At 43.0% G+C, this 27130-nt stretch overlaps 1 protein-coding gene across 6 annotated transcripts in view; it reads left to right on the top strand.

The window, feature by feature from the left end:
• The window catches only part of LOC117432600 (galectin-2-like), a 48141-nt gene extending 38424 nt beyond the window's left edge, over positions 1-9717 (top strand). For 3 of the 6 annotated variants that reach the window (XM_059016076.1, XM_059016075.1, XM_034910673.2), the window contains 3 exons: positions 310-392; positions 5987-6158; positions 8583-9717. In XM_059016076.1, the coding sequence (XP_058872059.1) occupies positions 310-392; positions 5987-6158; positions 8583-8729 (402 nt within the window). In that variant the 3' untranslated portion in view covers positions 8730-9717. Of the gene's footprint in view, positions 1-309; positions 393-1236; positions 1310-5986; positions 6159-8582 lie in introns of all 6 variants that reach the window. The other 3 variants (XM_059016079.1, XM_059016078.1, XM_059016077.1) reach the window with 2 other exon arrangements.
• Positions 9718-27130: the final 17413 nt, after the last annotated feature.

Below are 27130 nucleotides of genomic sequence, written 5' to 3'. Positions count from 1 at the left end.
ATGAGATGATGTTGAGAGCCCTATATCCACAAATGCAGAGATATTTAAAAGCACATTTCCTTACTTATGCTTGTGTCCTAGAATGTGTGAGCTTGTGAAGGGTTACAATTATGGGCTTGCGTGTCGGCAGCAGTAATCCCGTCGTTGAATGACGAAAGAAACATTAGAACATGCGGAATGTAGGGTTCCAGATTGTGCTTCAATCCCTTCCCTGTAGTGATGTCACGCACAAGACTCCACCCAAATGCATGATGTCATCTGGTTTGCAGCTTCACTGCATTACTGACCAATTCCATTTGTTTTTCACAGGAAGTATTTGAAGTGAAGAACATCGATCTGAAAGTAGGTGACAAGTTGAAGCTCAAGGGCAAAATTTCATACGATGCTTCTATGTAAGCCATTTGTTATTTATTCATTGATTTATGTATATGACTGTGATGGGGTGCAGCCTATTTTGTGGTGGTTTTGTGTTTTTTGTATTGTTTAGAGTGGATATGAGTGAGTTTCGGGTGTGGTTCAGTGAGTGAGATTGTGTGAGGAATGTGTGGAATGTGCCTGGGCTAATGAGGTGCGAATTGCCCAATTAGCCCAGGCACCTGTATAAAAGGGAGTGATTGGGTATGTTAGTGGGTGAGTGTTTGTGAGAGTGAGAAGACCTGTGTGAGAGAGTGAGTGGTTCTTTTTGTTGTAGTTTGTTTAGAGCCTGTTTTTGTGTTTGTCTTCTTGGTTGGCCATAGTGCCTTTTGTTTTGTGTATTTTGTTTAATTAAAAGTCTTATTTTCCCTGCACATCCTGACTTTGAGTCTCCTTACCTCAGTCAGCCTGTCACAATGACACATTAATGTATTGTAATATTACTGAAGTACATTTTTACAGTTTGTCAAATTGAAAAGGAGGAGAAAGTGTGTTTAGTTACAATGCTCCAGATTGTGGAACTCATTGCCCTTTTCTGTTAGAGATGCTGCTTCAGTCAATATTTAAGTCAAGATTAAAGACTTTTGTAGTCTAGCCTTTTTAACCTGACTTACAAATATAATTGTTTATCTATTTAATATGCTTATTTTTTAATTCTGTGTTTGATCTATCTTGTTATTCATTTCCTGTTTTCTTCAATTGCCTTTCATTTTTCGTTATTCATTATTGATATTATAATTATTTTTTTGTTATTTTTTTACTACTTCTTGGAACTGCATCCTTCTTTCTGTTTTAACCGGCATGTAACACGCTTTGAGATAGTGTGGTACGAAAGACGCTGTATAAATAAATACCTTGAAATTCAAAATGGAATATCTGAAGACATTCATCACAGGTAATAGACAATACTGTTAGTCCTTGTCCACACTTACAAAACATGGAAACTGCACTTAAGTGAATGATCTAGATATTACAGTGAATGATCTAGATATTACAGTGAATGATCTAGATATTACAAGTGAATGATCTAGATATTACAGTGAATCATCTAGATATTACAAGTGAATCATGTAGATATTACAGTGAATGATCTAGATATTACAAGTGAATCATCTAGATATTACAGTGAATCATCTAGATATTACAAGTAAATCATCTAGATATTACAGTGAATGATCTAGAATCAGGGGTCTCAAACCCTAGTCCTGGAGAGCCCCTATCCAGCAGGTTTTATAGGTGTCTTTACATCATCAATGGCTAAAGATCTGGAACACCTGTTAATCTTGACTAATTAAGCCAATAATTGGTTCAATTAAGTAACAGATTGGTTTGAACAAAAACCAGAAGCCCCAGTAGCTCTCCAGGACCAGGGTTGGAGACCCCTGATCTGGATATTACAAGTGAATGATCTAGATATTATCCAGCGATGTCAGTCAAGAGCAGATATGATAGCCTGTATGGTTTCTGCAATATTGATCTTAGTGTTCTAGGAGGTGTCTGACTTTCTTTCAAAACTGCACATTTCAAGCAGTAATGAATAGAAGTGCATGACAGGGTATGGAAGTATTTTATTATTATTATTTATTTATTTATTTATTTATTTATTTATTTATTTTAATTTCTTAGCAGAAGCCCTTATCCAGGGCGACTTACAATTGCTACAAGATATGACATTATTTTTTACATAAAATTGTTACAAGATATGACATTATTGTTACATATAATTACATTATTTTTTACAGATTATTTTTACATACAATTACCCATTTATACAGTTGGGTTTTTACTGGAGCAATCTAGGTAAAGTACCTTGCTCAAAGGTACTGCAGCAGTGTCACCCACCTGGGATTATTATTATTATTATTATTATTTATTTCTTAGCAGACGCCCTTATCCAGGGCGACTTACAATCGCAAGCAAATACAAATACATTCAAGTGTTACAATATAAGTCATACAATAAGAACAAGAAATACAATAATTCTCAAGTGTGACAAACCACAATTCAATAATACAGCAGATAATAGTGAAAGTTACATCAGGATATGATTAAGTAGTGATAGTTACATCAGGATATGATTAAGTACAAAATACTACAGATTAAACACTTGGGAGATTACAATATTCTGAGGTACAGGATTAAATGCAGTAAAATAGGGGGCAGATAAGAGCAAAATAAAGCATATTTAAATGAAGGGTGATAGTGTCCCAGGATACAACAGAGGAGTTCTACAGGTGCTGTTTGAAGAGGTGAGTCTTAAGGAGGCGCCGGAATGTGGTCAGGGACTGGGCAGTCCTGACATCTGTAGGAAGGTCGTTCCACCACTGCGGAGCAAGGGTGGAGAAGGAGCGGGCTCGGGAGGCAGGGGAGCGTAGCGGAGGTAGAGCCAGTCTTCTAGTGCAGGCGGAGCGGAGAGGTCGAGTGGGGGTGTAGGGAGAGATGAGGGTCTGGAGGTAGCTGGGTGCAGTCTGATCAAGGCATCTGTAGGCTAGTACAAGAGTCTTGAACTGGATGCGAGCGGTGATCGGGAGCCAGTGGAGCGAGCGGAGTGGAGTGGAGTAGCGTGGGCGAAGCGAGGTAGAGAGAACACCAGGCGAGCAGCAGAGTTCTGGATGAGCTGGAGCGGACGGGTGGCGGACGCAGGGAGGCCAGCCAGGAGGGAGTTGCAGTAGTCTAGGCGGGAGAGTACCAGGGCCTGGACCAGGAGCTGGGTAGCATAGCTGGTGAGGAAGGGTCGGATTCTTCGGATGTTGCTCAGGAAGAATCTGCAAGTGCGTGCCAGAGTGGAGATGTGCTGGGAATAAGAGAGGCAGGGGTCCAGGGTGACTCCAAGGTTTTTAGCTGAGGAAGAGGGAGAGAGTGTGGTAGATTCCAGAGGAACAGAGATAGAGAGATCAGAGGAGGGGGAGGAGGAGGGAAAGAAAAGGAGGTCAGATTTAGAGAGGTTGAGTTTGAGGTGATGCGAGTGCATCCAGGAGGAAATAGCAGACAGACAGGTAGAGATACGGGAGGAGATGGTGGAGTCAGAGGTGGGGAAGGAGAGGAAAATCTGAGCATCATCAGCATAGAAATGGTATGAGAAACCATAGGATGCGATGAGGGGGCCCAGGGAGCGGGTGTAGAGAGAGAACAGGAGAGGACCCAAGACTGACCCTTAGGGGACTCCAGTCAAGAGAGGGTGAGGTGTGGAGGTTGCTCCACGCCAGGTTACCTGGTAAGTGCGGTTGGAGAGGTAGGAGGAGAACCAGGCCAGAGCAGTGCCAGAGATCCCCAGGTCAGCAAGAGATGATAGTAGAATAGAGTGATCAACAGTGTCAAAGGCAGCAGAGAGGTCGAGGAGAATTAGGACAGAGGAGAGAGAGGCAACTCGGGCACACTTAAGTGAGTTGGTGACAGAGAGAAGGGCGGTTTCAGTGGAGTGAGCAGAGCGGAAGCCAGATTGGAGAGGGTCAAGCAGAGAGTGGTTGGACAGGAAAGCAGAGAGCTGGCGGTGTACAGTCCGCTCGAGGGTTTTGGAGAGGAAGGGTAGGAGGGAGACAGGACGGTAGCTCTGGAGGGAGGTGGGGTCGAGGGTAGGTTTTTTGAGGAGGGGAGTGATGAGGCTTTTTTGAAGGCAGAGGGGAAGATGCCAGAAAGTAGAGAGGTGTTGAGGAGGGAGGAGATGAAGGGGAGTAGAGCAGGAGCAGCAGCTTGAAAGAGGTGAGTGGGGAGGGGGTCCAAGGCACACGTGGTGGGTTTGTGACCCTGGAGCAAGGAGGAGAGGTCAGAGTCTGAGAGGGGCAAGAAGGTGGAGAGGGAGGGCGAGTTAGTAGGGGATGTAGTGGGTGTAGGGGTTGGAGCAGGAGGGGGTGCGGGGGAGGGAGAGGTGTTAAAGAGTTTGCGGATATCTGAGATTTTAGAGGAGAAGAAGGAGGCAAAGTCGTCAGGGGAGATAGAGGAGGGAGGAGGAGGGGGGGGAGGGTTTAGGAGGGAGGAGAAGGTAGAGAATAGTTTACGTGGGTTGTTAGTGGAGGCTTGGATTACAGATTGGAAATAAGCACATTTAGCAGAGGAGAGAGTAGAGGAGAAGGAGGAGAGAAGAGTGCGGTAAAGGTCTAGGGCAGCAGGGAGTTTGGTTCTCTTCCATTTCTTTTCAGCAGATCGCAGTGTGATTCTTGCCGAGCGGAGCACAGAGGAGAGCCAGGGATGGGGAGGGGAGGGGCGAGCGGGTCGGGAGGTGAGGGGACAGAGGGAGTCGAGGGAGGAGGTGAGTGAGGAGAAGAGGGTGGAGGTAGCAGAGTCTACGGAGAGTTGTGAAAAGGAGTCGATAGGAGGGAGGTGAGAGAGAGCAGTGGAGGCAAGGACAGAGGGGGAGAGAGAGCGGAGGTTACGGCGAGAGGTGACAGTGGGGGTAGGAGGAGCAGGGAGAGGGGGGAGAGACAGAGAAAAAGAGATGAAATAGTGATCAGAGAGGTCCAGGGGGGTGACAGAGAGGTTGGAGGGGCAGCAGGCCCTGGAGAAGGTGAGGTCCAGTTGACGGCCAGCTTTGTGGGTAGGAGGGGACGGAGAGAGACAGAAGTCGAAGGAGTGAAGGAGAGGGAGGAATCCAGCAGAGTGGCTGGGGTTGGAGAGATGGATGTTGAAGTCACCCAACAGGACAGTCGGGGTAGACAGAGAGGGGAGGGAGGAGAGTAGATAGTCGAGTTCATCCAGAAAGTGAGTGAGAGGCCCAGGGGGGCGGTACAAAACAATGAGCAGGAGTTGACAGGGAGAGGTTAGTTGGACTGCATGAAATTCAAAGGTAGTGACAGAGAGGGAGGTGAGATCAGAGGGGACAGAAAAGAGTAAGGAGGGAGAGAGGAGAAGACCCGTCCCACCTCCCCGTCCGGTGAGACGCGGGGTATGGGACAGGACGTAGAGAGAGGACAGGGCAGCAGGAGTAACAGTGTTATCAGGGGACAGCCAGGTTTCAGTGAGAGCAAGGAAATCGAGCGAGAGGTGGGAGGCAAAGGCAGAGATGAAATCAGCTTTGTTAGCAGAAGAGTGACAGTTCCAGAGTGCACCAGAGAGTGTGCGGGAGGGGGGGAGAGGCAGAGAAATGAGGTTAGAGGGGTTGGAGGAGCAGTAGCGGAGGGAGGGCAGAGGACGAGGACGGGAGGACAGAACAGGGATGTGAGAGACAGGGATGTGTGCCAGGATTGAACACACAACCCTCCGGTCAAGAGTCCAGAGCCCTAACCGCTACTCCACACTGCTGTGTCAGCTGCACTTCAGCTACAGCCAGCTGAAGTGAAGGCACTGGAAGAGAGTTTTAGAAGAATGGGGCAGGTTTTTAAAGTTAGATACATGCAAAACTACACGTGATGAACTGAGGCATCTCCAAAAAATTCAAAAAACACCTCTCATGCTTGACAGCTTAATGTACTTCCTGTTCAATTGAAATTGACACCCCCAATCTGAGAGCCATTGATTATAAACATTCACAAGTAATTTGTTATGTTAGTAGCTCAATACAAGTAACTCGTGTTTCCAGTGTAGAAGGTTTTGGGTCCAGGTTTCTGGACTGATTCACATTCAGAGTCTCTGCCGGCAGGTTCTGCATTGACTTGGGGAAGGACTCAAATGAACTGGCGCTGCACTTTAACCCCCGTTTCCATGACGACGCAGCAGGCACTGTCATTGTGTGCAACTCCAAGCGTGGAGGTTGCTGGGGGTCCGAGCAGAGAGACCACAATTTCCCCTTCGAGAAGGGAGCCACTATCAAGGTAAGACACTCATACCTCATTTCCATGAACCTGCATGTTTCCATGATTTTTGTAAAAACCCATACCGTGCCCTGGTGTTTCAGCACCATGCCGTGCCAGCATCCTTTCATACCTGATACTGGCACGGCACGGTGCTGCCCAGAGCCAGGGGTGTGTGTGCGAGAATGTGTAACAAAATAGAAAAAAATGTCAGTAAACACACACAAAGAACTCTGTGGGAGGATTTTAAAATTAAAATGTTGATAAAAACATGCAGAGAATGTAACATCCAAAAGCAACTGAGTACTGCTTTTAGGAAGATAAAAGTGCCACTTTATCTCACTAGCCTGCCAGAATAGAAATCAATGTTTCCCGGTGCTGTGAAGAAGAAAAAAGAAAAGCATTTTGGCCATTCACAAGGCTTATATTGAAATTGAAGATTTGCAACAGCTGAAAACCAGCTATTTGTAGATTTGCTTGTTTTAATAATAGCAGAAAAGTTTGCTATTGCGCAATACTGTCCGTGAGACTGCTGCCTTAAAACCATTGTTTAACAAAACAAAACAAAACAATATTAACCTTATCCATCTTGACACGTCTTCGCTACCATGTGTTTCCATGGTTACCATTGTACGGTTTGCGTCATTTCTGTTATCTACAGAGATTTACTGTGCTGTTAAGTACCGTGCTGACACGGTATGGAAACAGTAGTCGTGGAAACGAGGTTTTCCTCAAAAAAAGTATATCTAAAAATCAGCCCAATAATCACAAATATCTTAAACCATGTTTAGTAGGATCTAAAACACTGGGAGCATTTAAAAAAAAAAAAAAAGAGTTCCCCCAGTAGATCAGACTGGTGTGCTAACAAGGGAAGAGACTTGATGGGCCGAATGGCCTTTTCTCATTCCTAAACTTTTCTTCGTCTCTCACACCAAAATTAAAACCCCACCACTGAATTACATTGTTAGGATGCAGTTTAAAACCCCACCACTGAATTACATTGTTAGGATGCAGTTTAAAACCCCACCACTGAATTACATTGTTACGATGCAGTTTAAAACCCCACCACTGAATTACATTGTTAGGATGCAGTTTAACCCTTAGCGGTCCATTTATTCAGCGCATCTCAGGTGCGTCAGGTCCAATTTATTTTCACACACACAGTTTATTTTAGACACGCTGTTTAAAAGTATTTTTTCACAGTAAAACAGGTTTAAAAGGCACTGCATATCAACAGGACACTCAGTACTGCATCTCCAGCCCCGCCCCACCCGTTGTTAGCTAAATTTTTCAAATATCTCTTAATAATAGTACATACCGATAAATCATCTCTTGATCACTCGTTTTATCACCAAACTCCTCAATAATGCGATCCAAGTCGTTATTTTATTACTATAACATCTAAAAAAAGCTCTGCAAATGTCTGTGATGTTCTTTGAGCGCTGGATGCGGAACCAGCTATCTTGTTTGTTAATGTCCGTGTTATCTATGTGATGTCGGGGCTATCAGTATTCATGAATACGCCCTTTTTATTTTTTTTTTGGCTTCTCTCGGCTCCTATCGGTCTCACTCGGCCATTGAATGGTTTTCTCTGCTTTTTCCGGAGAAAAAAACGACTAGAGACCTGTTTTTTGCATCTTTTTGATGACATTGGACCGGAAAGGGAAAATTGCAATGTCGGACCAGGTCCGACATAGGGCCGCAAAGGCTTAAAGCCCCACCACTGAATTACATTGTTAGGATGCAGTTTAAAACCCCACCACTGAATTACATTGTTAGGATGCAGTTTAAAACCCCACCACTGAATTACATTGTTAGGATGCAGTTTAAAACCCCACCACTGAATTACATTGTTAGGATGCAGTTTAAAACCCCACCACTGAATTACATTGTTAGGATGCAGTTTAAAGCCCCACCACTGAATTACATTGTTAGGATGCAGTTTAAAACCCCACCACTGAATTACATTGTTAGGATGCAGTTTAAAACCCCACCACTGAATTACATTGTTAGGATGCAGTTTAAAGCCCCACACTGAATTGTTATGATGCAGTTTAAATGACACTTGAAGTGTTACAGTACTAGTATACAGGAAGCGCATTACATTGCCTTTGCTGTGTCCCATGTGGTCCTTACCACAGTGTTATATTCTGCAGGGGATCCTGTAACACTTTAACCCCTGCCTCCAGTATCTCTTCACAGACAAACTGGTGAGAGGAACAACACTGGTCCTTTCAGCTTGAGAGGATTGTCAGAAACAGATTGAAAATGAATAGAAACCAATACAGTGTTATTAACCTCACCTGGCAGACCCCTTCATTAATGATGGGCACCTGTTATAAACCAAGATACTTTCTAAGCAGGATCTTTTTAGTAAAAACATGTACGCAATCAGAATTACTTTAATCTGATTAACTATGAAATCCTGCTTGTGTCTTTCCACAGTTGACAGTGAAGGTCTTGGGCGACTGCTTCGAGATTGAACTGCCCAACGAACATATTGTCGCCTTCCCAAACCACCTGAGTCTGGACAAAATCACCTACATCAGAGTCAAGGGCGATCTCAAAGTGACCTCCTTCAAATTTGAATGAACACCTACATCTACCTGCTGAAGAAAACTTCACGCAAACCTGTCTCCCCTGAGTGTGGCTTTCTATTAAATCTTAACGGTCTAATGTGTATCCCAGTTGTCTTTATTTACCAAGTCATCTTCAATTGCACTGCAGTGAGTCAGTGGCACTACAATGGCAGTCCAATGTTTCTGTACTGATTGGGTTTTTACACTGTGATGAGGGCACCATTGGCAGAACAGAACCACAGTATGCTACTGTGCCTTTCCAAAATACTTCCATAGCACAAACACAGTGGCACAACAATGGCAATGCAATAATGGGTCTGTATTATACTAAGGGTCAATGGTAGTATACAGTGCCGTGAAAAAGTATTTGCCCCCTGTCTGATTTTCTGCATTTTGCACATTTTTCACATTGTATTTGGTCAGATTTTTTGTGGTTTATAGTAGTTGTGGCAATGTGCTCCGCCCCTGTGTGCATTTATGTGTTATATGGTGCGTGTGTTAATGTTGGTGTATAGAGATTGGTACACGGGATATAAACGGGTCTGTGTTTCACGTGGTATTTAAATTGTATAATTATATTTAGGCACGGGACTGCACATCACTGCACGTGCATTTAAAGTAAGTAATATGCGCGCACGAGGTTGCACATAATTAATTCACGTGCTGGGATTCAAGTGAATAATTAATTAGTAATTGAATCCCAGCACAACAGTATAAATAGATGCACGTTTCATTCACTCGGGGTTGGGTGTTCGTGAGTGGAGAACGGGAGAGAGAAAGGAGAAAGCATTAAAAAGAAAGTAAGAATAACAATTGCTACAGCGTGCTGGAAGTGCCAGCACGGTACTTGTTTAAACGTTCGTCCGCTTGTTTTGTGTGTTAGTTCATTTTGTTTACCTGTTTATTTTGGCTCCAGTGCCGTGTCCTGTTTTGTGTTTAAAACCCTTTTATTTTGTTTAATAAACGCTGAGTGCCACCATTGCACTCAGCATTACTCATCACCACCGTCTGTCTGTGTGTTTCTTCCGGGTCTGACGTGTCACTACCAGCCAGCCTTGACAGTAGTATATATAGAAAGTCTTTGAGAAGAAATGACACGAACTTTTGGTGCTTCTTTCATTTGTTTGTTGTGCAAGGTAATCAAACATGCAATCTTCAGGTTTGAAAAAGTGATTGCCCCCCTGTGGCAATGCGCCCCGCCCCTGTGTGCATTTGTGTATTATGTGTTGTATGTTGCGTGTGTTAATGTTGGTGTATAGTCATTGGTACATGGGATATAAACAGGTCTGTGTTTCACGTGTATTTAAAAAGTGTAGATTTGTATTTAGGCACGAGGAGGGCACAAATCACTTCACGTGCTGGTTAAATGTAATATGTGAGCACGGGGTTGCACAGAAGTAATTCACGTGCTGGGATTCAAGTGTATAATTAATTAGTAATTGAATCCCAGCACAACAGTATATATAGAGGCATGTTTCTTTCACTCAGTGTTGGGTGTTCGAGAGTGGAGAACGGGTGAGAGAGAGAAGGAGAAACGTAAAGTAGAATAAGATCGTAAATATAAGTGTTTGTACTTACCGTGTTTGTTTGTCTCCGTGCACCGTTTGTCTGTGTAGTCCGTTTTGTTTGTCTATTTATTTTGGCGTGAAGTGCCGTGTCCTGTTTTGTGCTTGTGTTTTTGTGTTTAAAACCTTTTATTTTCTGTTCTGTTATTAAATGCTGAGCGCGATCACGCGCTCAGCCTCACCAAAACCCCAAGTCTCTGTTTGTTTATTTCCTGCATCTGGTCTGACGCCACCCACTCCGGCCGTCTTTGTGACACGTGGTGTCATCGTGGGATAATAGCGCCTCCAAGCGTCAGACCAGGAGAGGGGGTTTTGTGAAAAAAAAAAAAAAAAAAAAAAATAGTAAAGCGAGGATGGGAAGAAAGAGCTGCAGGAAGCAGCAGAAGCAGCAGCAGCAACAACAACAGCTGCAGCCCTCATCCTGCATGCCGGGCTGGGAGGAGGACATCCACAACGGGGCAGTAGCCACCCCTCTACCCCCACTGCCACCGGGTTCCCCACCGTCCCGGGAAATATGGGACTGGCTGGTGCACCCCGAGGGGAACTTCGCCAGTGACCTCCCCTGGGTTATTCACGCGCTGCAGATGCGAGATGGGAAACGATGGGAGGACTGGGAGCAACAACACAACCCGGCATCCGTTCGTGACCTCACCATGGTGGTGCTTGGGTACCTAGCTGCAGACATGGGAGGGATGCCTTCCAGTGAGCAAGAGGGAGAGGAGCAGTCGCTGCCCTCTCCAGTACCTGAGCGGGAGGAGCCTGAGTGTCCACAGCCCAAGCGGGAGGAGGTCGGGGATGATGGCTGGGAGGTTTTTTTAAAGAACCTCGCGGCAGAGTTATGCCCTGGCTGTGGGGCTTATGGGCACACGTTAGCCATATGCCCCACCCAGTATGAAGAGGAGGAACTAGCGCCCAGACGGGGGGACCGCGAGCGTCCAGCGCCCAGACGGGGGGACCGCGGGAATCCGAAGCCTGAGAGGCAGCTGTTCCCACCTTCACCAGCAGAGCAAGAATGCCTGCTGGTTTCCCCATCACAACCAGCAGAGGAAGAATGCCTGCTGGTTTCCCCAGCACAACCAGCAGAGGAAGAATGCCTGCTGGTTTCCCCAGCCCAACCAGCAGAGGAAGAATGCCTGCTGGTTTCCCCAGCACAACCAGCAGAGGAAGAATGCCTGCTGGTTTCCCCAGCCCAACCAGCAGAGGAAGAATGCCTGCTGGTTTCCCCAGCACAACCAGCAGAGGAAGAATGCCTGCTGGTTTCCCCAGCACAACCAGCAGAAGAAGAATGCCTGCTGGTTTCCCCTTCAGAGGCAGAGCCGCACCAGTCCGCTGCAAGAGAGGCAGAGCAGCACCAGTCCCCTGAAAAAGGGGGAGACTACACGCTGCTCCCACCTCAGTCGCCAGGAGACTACACGCTGCTCCCACCTCAGTCGCCAGGAGACTACACGCTGCTCCCACCTTCACCGGCAGGAGCAGAGCAGCCTCTGCCTCCGCCACCTACACCGAAAGGAGCAGAGGAGCAGGAGCTGCCTCTGCCACTTCCAGGAGCAGAGGAGCAGGAGCTGCCTCCGCCACTGCCAGAAGCAGAACAGCAGGAGCTGTCTCTGCTGGCCGTACCTCCACCACGGGGAGTACGGTGGCCGGAGCCCCAGAAAGGGGAGCTGTCGGCCACGAAGAAGGGTGAGGAGGTCTGGAGACCACAAACCCCAGCAGCAGTTTCGCTGCCGGAGATCGTGGGGGAGGTCCAGGGACCTGCTACCACTGCAGCAGTTTCACTGCCGGAGATCGTGGGGGATCACGCGCTCAGCCTCACCAAAACCCCAAGTCTCTGTTTGTTTATTTCCTGCATCTGGTCTGACGCCACCCACTCCGGCCATCTTTGTGACACCCCCCTAGTTAACTCAACCCAATTAAAGGGATAATTAGGGTCAGCTGTTTGAGTACTTTGATTAACAACCAGGCCTGATTTGGGCCAGCCCTGCCCAATATAAATCTGACTAACTTTGGCCCTTACCATTAGAGAAGTTGTCAGCTCACAGGTTCTAGAGGCACATCATGCCATGAACAAAAGAAATTCCTGAAGACCTCCGGAAAAAAGTTGTTGATGCCTATCAGTCTGGAAAGGGTTACAAAGCCATTTCTAAGGCTCTGGGGCTCCACCGAACCACAGTCAGAGCCATATTGTCCAAATGGAGAAAGTTTGGGACAGTAGTGAATCTTCCCAGGAGTGGCCGTCCTGCCAAAATCTCTCCAAGAGCAAGGAGTAAAATCGTTCAGGAAGTCACAAAGAACCCTAGAACAACATCCAGGGATCTGCAGGCCTCTCTCGCCTCGGCTAAGGTCGGTGTTATTGACTCCACCATCAGAAAGACACTGGGCAAAAATGGGATTCATGGCAGAGTAATAAGGCGGAAACCATTGCTCACTAAGAAGAACATGAATGCTCGTCTCAAGTTTGCCAAAAAGCACTTGGATGATCCTCAAGAGTTCAAATGATGGACAGTTCTATGGACAGATGAGTCAAAGTGGAACTTTTTGGCTGACATGGGCCCCGTTATGTCTGGCGAAAACCAAACACTGCATTCCACAGTAAGAACCTCATACCAACGGTCATGGTGGTGGTAGTGTCATGGTTTGGGGATGCTTTGCTGCATCAGGACCTGGACGCCTTGCCATCATTGAAGGAACCATGAATTCTGCTCTGTATCAGAGAATTCTACAGGAGAATGTCAGGCCATCCGTCCGTGAGCTGAAGCTGAAACGCAGCTGGATCATGCAGCAAGACAATGATCCGAAACACACAAGCAAGTCTACATAAGAATGGTTGAAGAACAAGAAATTTAACGTTTTGGGATGGCCTAGTCAAAGTCGAGACCTAAACCCCATTGAGATGTTGTGGCAGGACCTGAAACGAGCAGTTCATGCTCAAAAACCTACAAATGTCACTGAGTTGAAGCAGTTCTGCATGGAGGAGTGGGTCAAAATTCCTCCACAGCGCTGTGAGAGACTAATCAATAACTACAGGAAGCGTTTGGTTGCAGTTATTGCTGCAAAGGTGGCATAACCAGTTATTGAGTCTGAGGGGGCGATTACTTTTTCACACGGGGGTATTGGGTGTTGCATAACTTTCTTTAATAAGGACCGGGTTTGAGAACCCCTGGCTTAGTGAAATCCAATTTTGACACCCCGTGGGATTACAAATGACAGTATAAACCAGGCATGGGAAACTCTGGTCCTTTCAGACCAGATGCAAGTTCCAGACCTGTTCTTAATTGTTCAATTGAACCAGTTAAACCTGCATCCAGGTCCCAAAGCAAGCACAGTAATTATTTAATCACACCTGACACACATCAGTACAGAACCATCATATTGTATCAGTATAAACAGTACAGGACCAGTACTGTATATTCATCAGTGTTTGCTCCAGGACTTACAGGTCAATGTGGCCCCCTCTCAGAATTTTAGGGGGACATTTTCTTCAGTGAGGGGGTGTGGCGGAGTGTCCCGCCCCTTTGTTTATTTATTTATTATGATTTGTTTATTACGGCAAAAGCCGATTTTTGTTATTTGTTATTTTGTGTTTAAAAACCTCATGAGGATTCGTGACTGATCAGCTAGTGATTTATTTAACTAGCTGACAGTCACGCATCCTTACTAAACTCATGCAGACCGTGGCCGAGGGATAATAAGACAATTAACAGCTAGTCAACCCCTCGGCCAGAATATAAGAACCTGCAGCTGTCCGCACTGGGGGGAGAGAGTGTCAGTGGAGAGACGTAAGTCTGTAGGAGTACAAAGAGAATTAACAATTGCTATATACGTGCTGGCTAAAAACCAGCACGATACTTGTTAGTTTCGGTTTGTTTGGCCAACGCGCCGTTTTGTTTGTGGTGTTTGTTTGTTTAAATCTTTTTGTTTGTTTTGGTTTATTTATTTAATAAAAACGCTGAGCAGAAAAGAAGGCAAAGAAAAGTTCACTATCCATGCATCTCTACAGCTAACCTCATTACAAAAACATATTATTTGCATTTTTTAATTCTTGGTGACTAAAACGTACAGTACTGATGCTAATTAAAAAAAAATAATAAAACGCTTACCTTGCATCAGTGTGATGGATGTCCCTGCTTGTTACCACACAAATCACTGATGATGGCAGGGAAATTGGAGAGAGCTTCAGTCGCAAGACTGAATCTCTGACGGTATTTCGTCTTGATCGCCCTTTGCTTGTAATGTACTAGTGTTGAGCCAACAATCCATATTTTTTCACTGGATTGAAAACTAAAACCTCTTACTCTCACACCAGACGTAACGGCTTGCCAAATTAGACCGCATGGCAATACATCGGTTTCTGATTGGCCATACATTCTGTATTATGAAATGAACCAATAGTACTTAAGTTACAATAAACTTAATAGGGTCATTGAAAAAAATAAATATCGATTTGCTGGCACGAATGCACACAGGAAATAAAATGAGTTAAAGACGAGGCTTTTAGTTTTTTAAAATATGTAATCTTTTCTTTTTTTTTATCCAGAAGCCCAACTGTTTATATGACATTTAAACAACAGGGCATATTTAAAACGTACATATTTAATATGTAAATTTGTCATGTGTGCACTGAACGCTGTGTCACAGCACATCAGTCTGGTGTTAGCGATTAAACGTTGATTACATGACAAAAGTTTGCAGTAGATTGGCAAGTGGTACTAAATAAAATCCGCCATTTCAGAATTTTTCTCACGTACCCGTTTGAAAACTGCTGCATTACAATAAACCACATTACCAACAGATACAGTTTAATAGTAGTATTTAAATGCCATTGTTCTGACTGGTAAATTCTTACCTTCCAGCTGCCCCTTTATTTTGACAATTTCTATATAAAAAATGGCATTTTTTCTTGACATTTTTCATTCTTAGCCCACAAGTAAATATTTTGGACAGTTTTCAAAACAATTTTTGCTTTATTTTTTACAACACACGTTGATGTATTATAACGGAAAAAAATATATATTATATTTACCTTTGGATAATGTAAATATAATATATATTTAGAAAATTACAGAAAAGAAGCCCCCAAGTAAATGTTTTGGACAGTTTTCAAAACAATTTTTGCTTTATTTTTTACAACACACGTTGATGTTGTACTGTTTAATTTTTTTCAAGGTTAAACGAAAAATGTCAATATACAATATGTATTTCGTTGGTTTTGTGGATTTGCTATATTTTAACATACTTTAATACTGCACCTAAAGATATGGTTTTGAAAATGCTGCTTACCAAAACCGTGACTGCACGTGCATTGTATTACATAATAATTTCCTTTGTTCCGATTCCAGTGGTGTTTTCTCAATGCAAGATGTATTGTAGGCATACAGTGCTGTATAAAATCACATACACTGTATATATATATTTATCATGCCGTTATAGGTCAACTGGTGAAATGGCCAAGAGACAGTTGGTACGTAACACATACTGCATTATTTTGGCCCTGGATTTTAGCATTTTTTGTCATAGAAAAGACAATGTCACATATTTTATAAAGTATCCGAAGACTACTTTTTTTTTTTTTTTTTTTTTTTTAATCAATGATGCAGTTTTCGTTTCACGAATCTACTGCAATTTGTCTATAAACTGTACTGTACGCATAAGTACACATTTCTCCCATTTACTTGCTAGGTCACTCCATATATCCAAACATGTCATCAGACAGATATTCTGTCTAGCAAATAGATAAGTTTACAGCGGATGAATTTCACAGCATTTTTAAGCACAAATATAATAGCCTTCATTTCAACAGCCACTGCCGAAGCCGATTACTTATTCTTCCAGAAGTAATGGTCGGGTGTAACAGGGATACACAGATATATTTGCGCCAGGCCATGTTGTTAACAAGCCTGATGCTGTCGTCCAGGATTTACTGTGAAACTGACTGTAACCAGGGAGGGTGTGAGCGCATTCTACTGGAATGGAGAATAATGGCACGGGAGTTTAATTATGCAATTACGCAAGTGTAAACAAACAAGTAAAAAAGATTAGCCTGTCTTCACATGTCATCTTAATACAAAATGCATTAATTTACTGCGTATTGGTATTGCGTCTGGTCTGGGAAGGGGGACACACGGGCGTGTTAAGAGAAATTCAGCGGGACATTTTTTATTTCAGGGGGGCATTGGCGCAATGGCGCAGCCTAGCGCGAACACTGATTCATTCTGTATTCACAATAATGTGGTTGCTAAGGATTCAGTTTTGGTGTTTTCAGGGTAATACACTCAGATTACAATGGGATCCTAATGGGGGTTTCCAATTCTGTAAAGATCCCCCTTTAACTGGGTCCAGATGCAAATGGTTTATGAACTAGACTCTTCCTATGGAAGCCACTCAGTTATGCCTTTAGGGCAGTGGTGCACAACTCGGTCCTGGAGGGCCGGTGTCCCTGCAGGTTTTTATTACAACTGCACCCTAAAGTACTTTATTGGACCTTATTAGAAGCTTAATTGGTTCAATTAACTGGTCCAATGGTTGGAACAAAAACCAGGAGGGACACCGGCCCTCCATGACCTGAGTTGTGCACCACTGCTTTATGGCATCCTCTCCACCCTTGAGAGAAACTCCCCTTTTTAATATTCTTGAACTGTTACCTGCATAAAATCACGGGTGTGAACATTTTCTGCAAACACATCGAACCCTGATGTTGACATCGATTACTGTGCAAATTCTAACGATGATTATCGATCATTACCTAGTTAAAATGCTTAAAAAAATAAATAAATAAATAAATAAAAAATCCCGCACAGTAACAGTTTAAAGGAAAAATAAGTCCTCTTTTTAAAGAGCATGGTATAAAAAAAAAAACATTCAAACAAATCCCAATGTTTTAAGACATGTTTGATAAATCAACCCCACTGTCCAAAGGAGAAAAAAACAAGGTTTGAAAGCTACATTAACATTATGGTCTATTTATTTGGAAATAATTGGAGCTCTCATTTTTCTTTTGTTTTTATTTGCTGTTGGTTACAATTTCTGAATTGCCCAGCTTCTGCAAGCGAACGTAGCAGTCCCTTCCAGTGTGCCGTGGCTGCAGAGATGCATTTCACTTTTTGCTGTCATTTTAATCAAAACTTTACATGACTTTGCATAGAGACACTTAGATTTGCATTATCTTCGGTGAATACAAATATATTGTCATTTTTCCAAACAGTACATTAGACTCTAGAAGTCGCCTACCCTTTCCTGCAACGGAACTTCTGTTGATAATTTTATTTTGCGTCTCCATACTTGAATATGTATAATATCTCTTTCATACATGTATGTGGATTTATTATTAATTGACTTACTGCCCTCATCGCAACCAAGATATGCAGAATATCTCTTTCATACATGTATAGGCCTAATCAATCTACTTACCACGTCGCAACCAAAAATGCATCACATACTGGAGTGCTCAGAGAAGCATTTCGCTTACACTCATATAGTACATTACTAAGGCCCTACCTATTTCACGGCCATGAAAAACGTGACACAGAGTGTGAAATTCATTCTTCGCTGTGAAAACTGTCTATTTTGTGTACTTTTACCCAGCACTTAAATCCAATTAAGTTATGTGAATTGGTCCAGGTTCCTGATGTGAGAAAACTGGTCATGATTTTTTGATTGAAACTTAACAGCAGCCAATAAGCACTCTGGGCTCTCCTCACTGATTGGTAGAAATGGGCATCTGGGGCGGGTTTAGTATCCTAGGAGATCTCAACTGATATTGTTAAAGTGTCCTTCCAGCGATTTGTACAACTAATAAATAACTATTTTACATACCCCAAAACAAACTCCAATGTGCTGTTAAACTCAGAGGTTGCTGGAAAGCAGTTTAATTGAAAGTTTTAAATCAGTGTTTTGGTAAACAGGAAGCCTGCTTCGGTGGTTGCTGTGGAACTCCTTCCGTTGCTATGTGACATGCACAGGGAAAGGGTAGTGGAACAGAAACAGTACGGCTACACAGGGAGCTAGCAAGTGTTTGCAAAAAAACATATTGTTAATTAAACTATACTTATTTAACAGTGATATGTTTACTGGACACTCATTTACCCTAGCAAGTACTAGTTTGCAGGAACAATATTTGAGTTCAGACAGAGGGTGATGTCTGCAACTCAGAGAGTGCCCTGATTGTGAAATATGATGGTATCTTGTTTTTATGAAAGTACCTTTACAAAATTTTAAATTTGTACATGTTAAATTATACTCTTGCCCACGCTTTTGTAGGGCAATCTCTATTTCGGTGTTTGGACTGCTATATGACATCTTTCTACGCCTACACTACATCCTGCTGGAGGAAATTATTCCGATTCAGTACATTAGAACATAAGAAAGTTTACAAACGAGAGGAGGCCATTCAGCCCATCTTGCTTGTTTGATTGTTAGTAGCTTATTGATCCCAGAATCTCATCAAACAAAAAAACAGGTAGAGAAACAGGTAGAGCTTCAACAACTTTACTGGGGAGTTGGTTCCAGACCCTCACAACTCTCTGTGTAAAAAATTGCCTCCTATTTTCTGTTCTGAATGCCCCTTTATCTAATCTCCATTTGTGACCCCTGGTCCTTTTTTCTTTTTTCAGGTCAAATAAGTTCCCTTGGTCGACATTGTCTATACCTTTTAGGATTTTAAATGTTTGAATCAGATCGCCGCTAGTCTTCTTTGTTCAAGACTGAATAGATTCAATTCTTTTACTAACAACCCACGTAAACTATTCTCTACCTTCTCCTCCCTCCTAAACCCTCCCCCCCTCCTCCCTCCTCTATCTCCCCTGATGACTTTGCCTCCTTCTTCTCTTCTAAAATTTCAGATATCCGCAAACTCTTTAACACCTCTCCCTCCCCCGCACCCCCTCCCGCTCCAACTCCTACACCCACTGCAACCCCGACTAACTCACCCTCCTTCCCCACCTTCTTGCCCCTCTCAGACTCTGACCTCTCCTCCCTGCTCCAGGGTCACAAACCCACCACGTGTGCCTTGGACCCCCTCCCCACTCACATCTTTCAAGCTGCTGCTCCTGCTCTACTCCCCTTCATCTCCTCCCTCCTCAACACCTCTCTACTTTCTGGTATCTTCCCCTCTGCCTTCAAAAAAGCCTCGATCACTCCCCTCCTCAAAAAACCTACCCTCGACCCCACCTCCCTCCAGAGCAACCGTCCTGTCTCCCTCCTACCCTTCCTCTCCAAAACCCTCGAGCGGACTGTACACCGCCAGCTCTCTGCTTTCCTGTCCAACCACTCTCTGCTTGACCCTCTCCAATCCGGCTTCCGCTCTGCTCACTCTACTGAAACCGCCCTCCTGTCTGTCACCAACTCACTTAAATGTGCCCGAGCTGCCTCTCTCTCCTCTGTCCTAATTCTCCTCGACCTCTCTGCTGCCTTTGACACTGTTGATCACTCTATTCTACTATCATCTCTTGCTGACCTGGGGATCTCTGGCACTGCTCTGGTCTGGTTCTCCTCCTACCTCTCCAACCGCACTTACCAGGTAACCTGGCGTGGAGCAACCTCCACACCTCACCCTCTCTTAACTGGAATCCCCCAAGGGTCAGTCTTGGGTCCTCTCCTGTTCTCTCTCTACACCCGCTCCCTGGGCCCCCTCATCGCATCCTATGGTTTCTCATACCATTTCTATGCTGATGATGCTCAGATTTTCCTCTCCTTCCCCACCTCTGACTCCACCATCTCCTCCCGTATCGCTACTTGTCTGTCTGCTATTTCCTCCTGGATGCACTCGCATCACCTCAAACTCAACCTCTCTAAATCTGACCTCCTTTTCTTTCGCTCCTCCTCCCCCTCCTCTGATCTCTCTATCTCTGTTCCTCTGGAATCTACCACACTCTATCCCTCTTCCTCCGCTAAGAACCTTGGAGTCACCCTGGACCCCTGCCTCTCTTATTCCCAGCACATCTCCACTCTGGCACGCACTTGCCGATTCTTCCTGAGCAACATCCGAAGAATCCGACCCTTCCTCACCAACTATGCTACCCAGCTCCTGGTCCAGGCCCTGGTACTCTCCGGCCTAGACTACTGCAACTCCCTCCTGGCTGGCCTCCCTGCGTCCGCCACCCGTCCGCTCCAGCTCATCCAGAACTCTGCTGCCCGCCTGGTGTTCTCTCTGCCTCGCTTCGCCCACGCTACTCCACTACTCCGCTTGCTCCACTGGCTCCCGATCACCGCTCGCATCCAGTTCAAGACTCTTGTACTAGCCTACAGATGCCTTGACCAGTCTGCACCCAGCTACCTCCAGACCCTCATCTCTCCCTACACCCCCACTCGACCTCTCCGCTCCGCCTGCACTAGAAGACTAGCTCTACCACCGCTACGCTCCCCTGCCTCCAAAGCCCGCTCCTTCTCCACCCTTGCTCCGCAGTGGTGGAATGACCTTCCTACAGATGTCAGGACTGCCCAGTCCCTGACCACATTCCGGCGCCTCCTTAAGACCCACCTCTTCAAAGAGCACCTGTAGAACTCCTCTGTTTGTATCCTGGGACACTATCACCCTTCATATAAATGTGCTTTATTTTGCTCTTATCAGCCCCCTATTTTACTGCATTTAATCCTGTACTTCAGAATACTGTAATCTGCCAAGTGTTTAACCTGTAGTACTTTGTATTTAATCACATCCTGATGTAACTATCACTATTTAATCATATCCTGATGTAACTATCACTATTACCTGCTGTATTATTGAATTGTGGTTTGTCAAACTTGTACTTTGCTTGAACAAAAGTTATTGTATTTCTTGCTCTTATTGTATTACTTGTATTTTAACGCTTGAAATGTTTTTGCTTACGATTGTAAGTCGCCCTGGATAAGGGCGTCTGCTAAGAAATAAATAATAATAATAATAATAATAATAATAGTATGGTAAAGCCCAAGGAAGCACTGTAAAGCACAGGGAAGCATTGTAATGCACTGAGGTGTAAGGTTTGGTACAGACAGCTATGGCAAATCACATGGATGCATTTTAAAGCACAAAGAGGTATGGTAAAGCACAAAAAAGCATTGTAAACCACAGGGAAGCATTTTACACCACACGGAAGTATTGTAAATGACTAAAGCTAAGGTTTACAATTTTAGAAAAGCAACCTATGAAGGTATGAAACAGAGACAAACAGAAGTAGATTGGAGTAAAATAGAGAAAACATCCACTGAAAAAGGATGGCTGTTATTTAAAAATGTAGTACTAGAGGCGCAAAACAATTACATCCCAAAAGTAGACAAATCTAAATCTAAAACAAAATGGTCAGAATGGTTTAATAGATCAATTAAAAAAAATATTCAGAGTAAAAAGGCACTTTACAGTGTTTAAAAGGGACCAAAAACAAAGTACACAGAAAGAGTACTTGCAAACACAAGTCAAAAAGGAAGTTAGAAAGGCCAAGAGAGAGATAGAAATCAATATTGCAAAGGGGGCTAAAACCAATTCCAAAATGTTTTTCCAATATTATAACAGCAAGAGAACATTCAAAGAGGAGGTTAAATGTCTAAGAGACACAAATGGCAAAATCATAGATGAAGAAGAAAAACAGCAAATATATTAAATGATTAATTTTCACAGGTTTTTACAAAGGACGACACAGACAACATGCCCGACATGTCGACCTGTTCCTATCCAATTTTAAATACCTTTAGCATAACAGAGCTCTAAAAATAAACAAACCTCCTGGGCCAGATGAGATCCTCCCAATAGTACTCAAAGAAATGAAAGAAGTTATTTACAAACCGCTAACCAAGATCATGCAACAGTCTCTTGACACAGGGGTTGTACCGACAACTGGAAAAAAGCAAACGTAATACCGATCCACAAAAAGGGAGACAAAACCGAACCAGGTAACTACAGACCAATAAGCCTGACTTCTATTATATATAAACTTATGGAAACTATAATAAGATCCAAAATGGAAAATTACCTATATGATAACAATATTCTGGGAGACAGTCAGCATGGTTTTAGGAAAGGGAGGTCGTGTCTAACTAACCTACTTGACTTTTTTGAGGATGCAACATTGACAATGGATAACTGCAAAGCATACGACATGGTTTATTTAGATTTCCAGAAAGCTTTTGACAAAGTCCTGCATAAAAGATTAATTCTCAAACTGAATGCGTAGGGATTCAAGGAAATGCATGCACATGGATTAGGGAGTGGTTAACATATAGAAAACAGAAAGTACTGATTAGAGGAGAAACCTCAAAATGGAGCGACTGATCCCAGTGGTGTACCACAGGGATCAGTATTAGGTCTTCTGCTATTCCTAATCTACATTAATGATTTAGATTCTGGTATAGTAAGCAAACTCGTTAAATTTGCAGACGACACAAAAATAGGAGGAGTGGCAAACGGTGTTACAGCAGCAAAGGTCATTCAAAATAATCTAGACAGCATTCAGAACTGGGCAGACACATGGCAAATGACATTTAATAGTGAAAAGTGTAAAGTATTGCATGCAGGCAATAAAAATGTGCATTATAAATATCATATGGGAGATTCTGAAATTGAAGAAGGGAACTATGAAAAAGACCTAGGAGTTTATGTTGACTCAAATGTCTTCATCTAGACAATGTGGGGAAGCTATAAAAAGGCCAACAAGATGCTTGGATATATTGTGAGAAGTGCTGAATTTAAATCAAGGGAAGTAATGTTAAAACTTTACAATGAATTAGTAAGACCTCACCTAGAATATTGTGTTCAGTTCTGGTCACCTCGTTACAAAAAGTATATTGCTGCTCTAGAATGAGTGCAAAGAAGAGCAACCAGAATTATCCTGGGTTTAAAAGGCATGTCGTGGGGAACCACTAGGGGGCCTAATATGGAGTAGAGGTGTAAAGCAGGAGTTCTTGAATCTTTTAAAATAATCTTTAGCAATCCTTTAAAATCATTCTTTTAAAACGTCGCTTTTTGTTTGTTTTAATAAGTTTAACGTTACATCAGCTGTTTTATTTGATATATCCGTTGCTGTCAGTCATACTTACTTTGTAATGCTACCAAAGCCGTCAAGCAAAAAATCAATGGCTGCTGATCCAGGTACACCTGCTCCTGGGCCGAGCGCTGAAGCAGGAGAAAGCAGAGAGGGGGGCCCGGCTACAGCTCCACCATGCTTGACGATTTCAGTAGGATCGTCAGGGAAGTTATCCGAGATGAGATTGCTATGCTTAGATCCGAAATTCAATAGGCAATTGCTCCCATTAAAGCCGCGTTTTCCATGTGCTCTGAAAAAGGGCTCCATGAATGTGTTTGACGCCCGCCTTGCTGTGGTTGAATCAGCCTGCAACTTGCTTGCTTCTGAAAATAACAAGCTCCTTGCTAAAATTGACGACCTGGAGAACAGAAAGTAGGAGAAATCTGCGCGTCGTCGGAATTCCGGAGGGGATGGAGGAAGGCAGACCAACAGAGTTTATGTCGAGCTTCTTTCAAGAAGTGTTTGGGCAGGAGTGCCTTTTGTGTATGTATGGTTGTGGGTTGTATATTTTTTTTCATTTGTGTGTGTGTATTCCTTTGGTAAAATGAATGTTTGCCTAAATTGAAAGCATTACTGTTATGGTTGAAATGTGCGCATCAGACTGACTTGCAAACGGCGCGTCAATGCAATGTATCCCAGGGAATTTAGTTTTGGTGCCACGGAGAACAGGGGTTTTGCTAGTCTGTGTGGGCATGCTTTGCAGCTATCGCTCCAGTGTTGTTATTGGGTTGCTGGTTAAGTTTGCTACTCTCAACTGTCTGTAATGGATTTTCCAGTATTACCATTTTATGTGTTTGTATGGATATGTATGGATGTGTGTATATGTGTGTGTGTGTGTATGTATGCGTATATATATATATATATATATGTGCATGTGTGTGTATGTATTTGTTGGTACCCCTCCACAAAAAACAAAGAATGCACAATTTTCTCTGAAATAACTTGAATATGACAAAAGTAATTGGCATCCACCATTGTTTATTCCATATTTAATAGAAATCAGACTTTGCTTTTGATTTTTTATTCAATTATAATATTGTAAGTAATAAAACAAATGAAAATGGCATGGACAGTACGTTTCGCTCCAGAATGCCTTGATAGTCTTGAGATTTCATTGTGCCCTGCACAGATTCAAGGCACCCTGTGCCAGGCGCAGCAAAGCAGCCCCAAAACATAACCGAGCCTCCATGTTTCACTGTAGGTATGGTGTTCTTTTCTTTGAAAGCTTCATTTTTTCGTCTGTGAACATAGAGCTGATGTGACTTGCCAAAAAGCTCCAGTTTTGACTCATCTGTCCAAGGACATTCTCCCAGAAGGATTGTGGCTTGTCAATATGCATTTTAGCAAATTCCAGTCTGGCTTTTTTATGTTTTTCTGTCAAAAGTGGAGTCCTCCTGGGTCTTCTTCCATGGAGCCCACTTTCGCTCAAAAAGCGACGGATGGTGCGATCAGAAACTGACGTACCTTTACCTTGGAGTTCAGCTTGTATCTCTTTGGCAGTTATCCTTGATTCTTTTTCTACCATTTGCACTATCCTTCTGTTCAATCTGGGGTCGATTTTCCTCTTGCGGCCGCGCCCAGGGAGGTTGGCTACAGTTCCATGGACCTTAAACTTCTTAATAATATTTGCAACTGTTGTCACAGGAACATCAAGCTTCTTGGAGATGGTCTGTAGCCTTTACCTTTACCATGCTTGTCTATTATTTTCTTTCTGATCTCCTCAGACAACTCTTTCCTTTGCTTTCTCTGGTCCATGTTCAGTGTGGTGCACACAATGATACCAAACAGCACAGTGACTACTTTTCTCCATTTAAATAGGCTGAATGACTGATTACAAGATTGGAGACTTGTGTGATACTAATTAAAGAAACTAATTAGTTTGAAATATCACTATAATCCAATTATTTATTATCTTTTCTAAGGGGTACCAACAAATGTGTCCAGGCCATTTTAGAATATCTTTGTAGAATAAGCAATAATTCATCTCTCTTCACAGCTTCTTTGCTTTATTCTATGACATACCAAAGGCATGCAAGTATACATGATAAAATAGCTTTTAATTTCATCACTTTTCAGGAGGAATGAAGCATTATTTCAATGAGCTGTAAGGGTACCAACAAATTTGAGCACGTCTGTATATATATATGTGTGTGTGTGTGTGTGTGTATATATATATATATATTATATATATATATATATATATATATATATATATATATATAAATAAAATAAATAAGAAATTAATAAATAATATATATTATTTTATTATTATTTTTTTTAGTATTCACGTTTGTGTGTGGTTTGAAAGGAGAGAAATAATGTTTGCACAGCCCTGGGTTCAGTATACTATTTGTTGTTACTGAAATGAAAAGGTTTGTTTCTCTTACTGATATAGTTTGGGGTGTTGACTTACTATGTGGATACTTTACTAAATAATTGAAATGTTCTTGCAGTATTACATTATCACTGTATAGGCATTAACCAGTTTTTTTTTTTAGTTTTTTTTTTATTGATTTTCTCTCTGGTGTTTTCATACATTTGGTGCATTTCTTATAGTTACCTATTTTCAAGGGTTGCTCACATTTAGATAATTCAGTTCTGGGACTAGTGCTGTAAGGTTAGGCACAGCAGAGCAGACACAGTGGTTAGGTTAAAAGCTTTACAAATTAAGCTTTGGGAATGTTACCACCTCTTAATAGGTTGTATGGGGGGGGGGGGGGGGCAGTTATATTTTTTGTATTGTTTTTTTTGTTCTGTTTTCTTTCTTTCACTTTCCTTCTCTCTTCTGCCGTTTTTTTCTTTATATTGGTCAAGGGGAGGGGATCTGAGGTTAAGATGCCTGTTTTGTTTCGTTTGGTATCTCATCCTACATTTTTTTTCTTTATATCCCTAAATCTTGATGGTTGCTGTGGCTGGCACTAACTCTAGTGAGATTGGGTGCCAGATTAATAATCTTCGAAATTCAGACCACTCCCATATGCGCAGGAGTTGGGTGGGGCAGCTATTTCATTCCAAATTTCATGGCAAGGCTAGGGGAGCAGCAATTTTAGTACACAAATCCATTCCATTCATTGCCTCCCAGGTAACTGCGGACCCAAATGGCCGTTATGTTGTTGTCACAGGTACTCTTTATAACACCCCTTTAATTTTAGCTAATGTCTATGCTCCTAATTGGGATGATAGTCAGTCAGTTTTTCACTAACTTTCTTTCTTCCCTACCTGATGTGCACACACATCACCTCTTACTCGGGGGGGGGGGGACATGAACTGTACTCTTAATCCTAGGTTGGACCCCTCCTGCCTAAATCCAGCACCCCCTTCAAAATCTGCTCTGATTATTCGTTCATTTCTTGACACATATGGGGCTTCTGATCCGTGGCGCTTTCTTTTTCCAACTGCCCGGCAGTACTTTTTTTTTTTTTTCCTCCTGTACATCAAACATACTCTCGTATTGACTACTTTTTTCTGGATAAAAAACTGCTTCCCATTATACGTTCTTGTACGTATCAGAGTATAGTCATATCAGATCATGCGCCGGTTTTGGAGCTTTTTTTTCACAGGAAGGTGGCACCACGTCACCCTTGGAGGCACAACCCCCTAATATTATCTGATCAAGACTTTGTCCAGTTTATTTCTTCTTTCTAGATACCAACTCAACACCTGGGATGTCCTCCATCACTTTATGGGAAACCTTAAAGGCTTATTTACGAGGCCAAGTAATCTCTTATAGTGCTCGACTCAACAGGCTTCGAACAGGGCGGCTCTCAGAACTAACTGACCTTATTTTAGATCAGCAACATGCTCTCTCTCCTACTCCAGAACTCTATAAACAATGATTGTCCCTACAGACTGAATTCAAC

The sequence above is a fragment of the Acipenser ruthenus genome, chromosome 52 (genome assembly GCF_902713425.1).
Source record: "Acipenser ruthenus chromosome 52, fAciRut3.2 maternal haplotype, whole genome shotgun sequence".
Taxonomy (NCBI): Eukaryota; Metazoa; Chordata; class Actinopteri; order Acipenseriformes; family Acipenseridae; genus Acipenser; species Acipenser ruthenus.
This window is presented reverse-complemented; position numbering and strand designations above follow the sequence as displayed.